Here is a 7,243-nt window from a genome sequence, read left to right on the forward strand (position 1 = left end):
TGGGGTCTGGTGCCCCCATTACATACATACACACAGACAGAATATTGTATACATAATAAATAAATATTTTAAAAAAAAAAGAAACGTGGTTTGTACTTCAAGCCCCATATAGTACCAATGACTTTGCCTCAAATATAACTCATTGTTCTTTACGTGCTCATCTGTTCTCTAGTAGAAATGATAGACAATGGAGCTAACTCCGAATATGTCCATGACACTGCTAAAATGTTAGGTCAGTAAGGATCATATTTAAAAATACTTTTTAAAAGTTTATTGTTCTACAGAACTTGAGCGGTTCTAACTAATGCAATATTGAAACCAGCTCAAATGACCTCCATTCAAATTAGCCCTGGAAAAGCAGAAGAATAAAAAGCCTCACCCACAAATCTTTCTGCATTGGCTCTGCGTGGCTGGCTGAAACAGCACAGAGCTCTTAAAAGTCACGTAAGCCGCTGGGCTATTTGCTCATGGTCCTGGGTGTCTTTCAAAAATCTGTTGCCAGCACTCCAGAGGGATAGGAAGGATAGAAATTTGATGGGCTACATAGGGGTGGAGGCTAGCCTCTACTACATGTCTTAAAACAAAACCTTCCTAGTCAAAACGAAACCCAAGACGGGCAAATAGGTGCGCGGGTTTTCCCTCCAGAAAGGGGCAGCCCTCGGATGGAGGCACCGGGCCTGCCCAGCAGACACTGCGGACCGACCTGGGCAGCACGCTACTCCCAGCCGCCCAGCCGCCCGTTCCCGGCGCCCGCAACTTGCCTGGGAAACAGTGCTGCGCGTCCACGAGGCTCTTCAGTTTTCTTCTCCCACTGAGCAAGCCCTAATTGACAGGTGACTTGTCGCAGAGGTCTGAAAGTTAGGACGTGACTGCCAGAGATCTTGTTCCGAAGCTGCTGCGACTCGGTACGCCACGCCCAGTGAAGACCTGGGCTGGTCCTGGAGCCCTCGGGGCGATGGGCTTCGCCTTCAGAGGTCGTCCTCTGCGGGCCTCCCGGTGTCCTGGCAGACTGGGCCACCAACGACCGAGTGGAGGGAGGATGGGGTGCACTGTCCCCAGGAGGAAGCAGATGGCCAAGGGCGGAGGAGGGGAAATGCCGTGGGGAACTGCTACCCAGGCAAATGCCCGCTTGGCTCCCTGGGTTTTGTTTTCTTCCTTTTGAATTTCTGTTTTCCTCCTTTTAAATTAAGTCCCAAAGTCCAGGCTAGGAGAAGCCCGGAAAGGAATTCGGCTTCTATCTGTTCCTTACAGTCCAAATAAGGCCCAAGACCAACAACAACAACAACAACAAAAACCCCAACCAAACCAACCAACAAGAAGAATCTAGTAAAACTACAAACCTTCCAGAGTCCCCATACTCGAGATTTTTACCTCAGGCTCCAATGTTGGACATACCTCAAAAATTCAGTTAGATCTTCTCTCTTCTGACATTTTGGTGATTTTGAGACAGGGTCTCACCATGCAGTTCTGGCTGTCCTGGAACTCACTTTGTAGGATAAATTAAAAAAACAAACAAAAACAAAAAACAAAAAAAAACCGGATGCGACTGCTCTGAGGTACGATGGAAGAAAGTTTACTGTGGAGATATGGGAAGAGCATAGTCAGAGACAGGGACATCTGGGAGAGTCCACAGTGGACCATGAGGAGAGGGACGGGGGGGGGGGGGGGGGGACGACCAGGTGCAGCAGCCAAGACAGCAAAAGGTAAAAGAGCGAGTAACCAAAAGATTATATAGGAGTCTCTGGGGGAAGGGTAGGTCCTGAGGGATGCTGCGAGAATCTGGCAGCCAGGTTCGTTTTGATATGTTAATAGGCACCCCAGCCATTTGTTCCAGGGTTTGAGATTTAACACAGACCAAACTGGCCTTCAATTTAGGGATTCTGGCTCTACTGGGATTAAAGTGTGTGCACCTCCATGCCTGGCTGACAATTTCCACTTGCTTATCGAGGAAAGGAATTTAACCAAATCCAGGGAGCCCACGGATAGCAAATTGGGCTTGGAAGCCTATTGTCAGAGGCACACAGAGCAGACCTCCGAGTTACTCTCCTCTCTCAGCAGCCAACTGGGTGTACCACTAACCTTGGGAGCCAGTAGATAGTCCCTACTCAGACAGCTGCCCTGCCGCTCCTTAGGGCGCTGTTTTTCTCCGGCCATTGTCTTCTCCAGGGTTGCCTGGGTGTTGCCCCACATGGTCTTTGTGCTCTTCTTGCCTCTTCTCCTGCTTGCGCCTCTTCCTCTGGAAGTTTTAAGAATCAGTGCCCCTTTTCTTCTCTAGTAAACTATAAAGTACTTATGTGTACCACTTGTGTACAGTGTATAATCACATCATCAATCTAACTGTATGCATCCAGATTAATGTTGGGTCAGTATTCTTCCTCTGGTTCTCCCGACCATTCCCAGAAATTCAGAGAACCTTGTTTGCGAAGAAGCAGCAGTAAAGCCAGCATCTCTAAGTCCCTGATGTGTGATCTCAAACTCTATTGTGGTGACTTGGACAATGTTGCAAACCTCTGCTTTTGTTCTCAGTGGAAAATTAGCCTTTTGTAGCAGCATGTCCTCAGTTTTCCCTCAATGAAGGAACCAACAAGGTTTAGTTTTATCAGTCTTTGTTGTAATTGGTTAGTTGTGAGGCTGATCATTTGTCGGGCCAGGCCATTTAGTAATCAATAGGAGGGTTAGCTCATCAAGGACACGACAAAAAGGAAAGCAGTGCCATCTGTTATGGCTAACTTCACCTTCTTCCATGCGTTCCAGCTGTACGGTGAAGATGTTGAATGCAGGTAGCTGGAAGGTTTATCATCCTAGCAACCATAGAACTTCAACCAATAAATACTGCTCCACCTGTCTCTCCTCCGAAACATTCAAACTAATGACAGATGTAACGAACACCTACTTCCCCATTTGACAAATCAAGTGCATGAGCTAAAAGTCATTACCGTCCAGGGTAAACCAACTCAGCCTTTCCCACTCTTTTAAATTGCTTCAAATGTTGCATCCATCATCACAACACATACGTGTACTGTTTGAAAAAGTTAAATTGATCATACACACATAAACTTGTTTTTTTTTAAAGATTTATTTATTATATATACCGTATTCTGTCTGCATGTATGCCTGCATGCCAGAAGAGGGCACCAGACCTCATTGTAGATGGTTGTGAGCCATCATGTGGTTGCTGGGAATTGAACTCAGGGCCTCTGAAGGTATAGCCAGTGCCCTTAACCCCTGAGCCATGGCTCCAGCCCCAAACTTAAGTTTTTAAAAGGATAAAAAACAGGACTTTTCAGTCCTTCACAATCCAGAGTAAATATTCAACAAATGCCAGTTTGCACAAACTCTAAGTTTCCTCTTTGTAGAGACCTGCCCAGGAACCAGATGTCTTGTCAGTCTGTGTGGGTGGGGTGAAGGCAAGTCAACTCTAAGTTTTTCTTTTTTTTGTTTTGGTTTCTCAGGACAGGGTTTCTGTGTAGCTTTGGAGCCTGTTCTGGAACTCACTCTGTAGACCAGGCTGGCCTTGAACTCAGAGATCCACCTGCCTCTCTGAGTTCAAACCACCACCACCCAACTTAAGGCTAATAAATTTTAAACAATCTAAGTTAGCTGACTTAAAAATTAGACCAACTGATGGTATCAATGTCGTCCATGAACATTTTCATTAAGAATTTTAAGGATAAAGAACAAAGCAGTGGTTGCACCCTTCTTTATAATATTTTCGTTAGTTCCTCCTATGTCCTCCTCCTTTATGAAACGAAGAATAAACACTACTGTTGCAGAACAATACTATGAGCTGTCTTATTTTTGTTCTTTGTCTTTGTTTTTTGAAACACACATGGTTTCTCTGTTTAGCTCTGGCTGTCCTGGAACTCACCCTGTAGACAGGCTGGCCCCAAACTCAGAGATCTGCCTGCCCATGTCTCCTGAGTGCCGGGATCAAAGGTGCTGTGTGCCACCACACCTGGCCAGTTGCTATACATTGGCTAATCTCTTTTGTCTTTTTTTCCTCTCTGAAACCATTTAACATATTAACACTGCCCAGTCTGAAACAGGACTATGAGCTGTGTATTTCTAAGGAGTTTTAGAAAGAATTAAATTCTGATAGAAACAAGTGAAGTCAATTTGTTGATTTTTTTTAAATTTTTTATTTTACATGAAACTGATTGGTGCAATCCTGTGGAACCATCTTTAGAGAAAATTCTTTTTCAAAAGTAAACAAAAATCCTTTGTATTATTTATATATTAATTTGCCTAATTTTTGAAAACAAAACTCATAGCTTTATCCTACTTAACTATAAATGATACATTTAAGAAATTAAAACCAAAGATGGATAGCATAGGCATAAATGAAACCGTTCAGTAAACTGCTTCAGTCCACTGTATTATTTGAGCCCAAAGGAAAAGCTGTAAGCCACAAACTATAGTTTTAATAGAACACAAGAATGTTTAGATTATTAGCAAAGCAATATCTTAAAACATATCTTCATTCAATATTTCATATTGAAATAACTCATGTATAAAGTTGCTTTCCATTATTTACTTTAAAAATAATACAAATATGATGTTCAAATATGTATTTAGTCATATGACCAAACAAAAAAAATATCTGGAAAATTCAAACTCCTGCAACAACTTATATAAAGATTACAGAAAAAAAAAAAGACAAGCTACAAAATACATCATAGGAGGAAAACAATATCACAACATTTATGTTGGGTATGTATTTTCTTATATATTCATACCAATTGAACAGATAGCTGTCAAAATTTAGTGAGCTATTAAGAAATGAAACTAAATTCATACTATTTCTGACATTAGGTAACTGCTGATTTCATGTTTGACTCATGGTTTCATTAAAAATGATTTATAGTAACATTTACTATCATGACACTTTGAGAGGCACAGATTAAGTGAGGGCATTATTATGGCAAACCTGGCAGAATCTATACCTGACTCCATTTAATTACAGTGGAAAGTATCTGAAGAGCCCATGGCAACCAGATATGACATTTAATATGTGCCCATGCTGAGTAACCACATTAACATTGGTGATTAAAACATTCACAGCTAAGTAGATGAGACATTTTAAAAAGCTGCAGGACAACTTCAATACAAGATCTCAAATGGATAAATCTCCAAAATCTTAAACTCTTCTTAATCTGTTTGTAAAGTTTGTTTAAGGAGTAGTGGTCTAGTCGTCAAGACCCTAAGAGATGGAAAACATGTTTACTCCTTATACACTGGGACATCATAAATTAGTAAGCAAGACAACCTGAACTCATTTTGCTCTTACATGCAGAAGTGTGTGTGCGTGCACGTGCACATCTTAAAATGGCTTAAATTTAAGAGTCAACTTCTCTAGTCAGTGATGGTAAAAAACTAGAATCGCTAGTCAGTCACTATCCCATGATGTCAAGTGTTACAGTCTCCACAGCATGAGACTCATCTGGTTCTCATCACCTGTGGTGAAGAGGCAGGACTGAAAAGCAACTGCCATGGTTGTCTTCTTTTCAGCAGAAGAGAAGCCTGCTACCTATACAATTTTCCATCATTATGTATCCTATTCTGAATACTTGGATCAAAATCTCATTTCAATCAGCTTAATCCACACAAGAGTAAGACACAAACAGTAGAACCAATTCTAAAGACTTTAAAATAGGAAACATTCACAGCATTCAAAATTTGTAATTTTAGGGCTGCTAGTGAGAATCTGTAGAAACAGAAATGAAGAGAAAACCTGACATGGTCAGCATGGCACCTATCTGGTACACGTCACAGCTGCAGACTGAAGCTGGGAATGGCGTGACCAGAACGACTCAGATGCCCTTTTCTTTGTAAAAGCCTGGAAATGCAATGTCGCGGACAACTCACTAAGAACGTTCTATTTCATCACCCACACTGTAGTGTCTCATGGTCTTTACCCTAAGTTTCACGGTCTGATTTTTAAGGTCTGTTATGCATTTTTTTCTGAGTGCTGGCAACACCTCTAAACAAATAACATAGCTAGTTATAAATCATAGAATGAGAGATAACAAACAAACCAAAAACCTGTACATTTTCCAAACTAGCAAGAAATAAATTATATCATGATATATCAATGAAAATTGTACCAATATTAACTAATAGTTCTATGGTAGATTATTTTCCCCCATAAAATTAAGCAGTGCAGAATAGGGCTTGGCTACAGTTAATCACTTTTGGTTTTCTTAAAAACACAACTTTATTCACTATAAACAATTAAAAGGCAGTTTTCTTCCTCTGTAATACACAGACATTAAATCTAAGATTGTTTTTTAAAGTCTCAACTACCTATTAAGAAAAGGATTTTTAAATGGTTAAAAGGAATCAGAATACCAAAGTTTAGTGTATGAAGAGTACATATAAACCAAGAAAAAGTAGATCATTGGTGTTAGGTATTTCATATGAATAGCTGCATTAAGGTCCAAAGTTTTTCCATCTTTACAAATAAAAAAGGTGTCCTCTCCCCATGGGGATCTGCATCGTACATCTCTCCCAGCACATATGAGAAGGGTTTTAGAATGCTGCCAATGTTAAATCTTCAGTACCTAGAGTTAGAGGACAGTAATTACAGTGGCAATGGTGCATCTGAAAGCGTAGTTATGATCCAACACGAGTTGTGGTGGTTCTTTTATCTGAGAAAAAACTTTTCAGAAGAAACACCTGCCCTATGCTAACCACCAGAAGAATGAGGGCTTCTCCTACTGACCAATAGGCCACTCTTGTATTTAGATCCTCTGCTCGGCTTCGGCCTTGAGCCTCCCTCAGTCGGAAATGAGTCTGATAGTCGATGACAGACTTCAGAGCTTCGTGAATGGAAACACAAGCAGATTCCATCTAAACAGAAACATTTCCAGTTAGTTTAACGTCTTTCATAGTTCTATACCTAGCATATTCTTCTGCTGTTTTTCATCTCAATCTCTCACTGGTTTAACTCTGCTGTAGTGAACAGGCAACCATTCTTTCACTCTTACTAGTTGCCCTGGCAGCGATGCTCTTCTATACAGTCCCCTGGGCCAACCACTGAAAGAGGCCTGTTCTCCCAACCAGGATGCCACACTTCTAAGGCAGTTGATGGGACACAAACTAACAAAAGTGAATATTTTCCTTTTTTAGTTAGGGTCAGTGGCTATTAAATTTCAAAAAGTTCTTAAGAACTAAAAGAGGCCGGGCGATGGTGGCACACGCCTTTAATCCCAGCACTCGGGAGGCAGAGGCAGGCGGATCTCTG

The 7,243-nt window shown here is 41.3% G+C and overlaps 2 protein-coding genes and 1 pseudogene across 2 annotated transcripts in view; all 3 read right to left on the reverse strand.

Moving 5' to 3' along the window:
• Positions 1-968, reverse strand: part of Ticam2 (toll like receptor adaptor molecule 2) — a 20,327-nt gene extending 19,359 nt beyond the window's left edge. The window contains exon 1 of the mRNA XM_005356074.3: positions 762-968. The gene's annotated coding sequence lies outside the window, so the exon portion shown is untranslated. The remainder of the gene's footprint in view (positions 1-761) is intronic.
• A 1,395-nt stretch (positions 969-2,363) lies between these two features.
• Positions 2,364-2,812, reverse strand: LOC101989862 (annotated as a pseudogene).
• Positions 2,813-4,115: 1,303 nt separating this feature from the next.
• The window catches only part of Tmed7 (transmembrane p24 trafficking protein 7), a 9,154-nt gene continuing 6,026 nt past the window's right edge, over positions 4,116-7,243 (reverse strand). The window contains exon 3 of the mRNA XM_005356073.3: positions 4,116-6,849. Within this exon, the coding sequence (XP_005356130.1) occupies positions 6,613-6,849 (237 nt within the window). The 3' untranslated portion in view covers positions 4,116-6,612. The remainder of the gene's footprint in view (positions 6,850-7,243) is intronic.

The sequence above is a fragment of the Microtus ochrogaster genome, chromosome 18 (genome assembly GCF_000317375.1).
Source record: "Microtus ochrogaster isolate Prairie Vole_2 chromosome 18, MicOch1.0, whole genome shotgun sequence".
NCBI lineage: Eukaryota > Metazoa > Chordata > Mammalia > Rodentia > Cricetidae > Microtus > Microtus ochrogaster.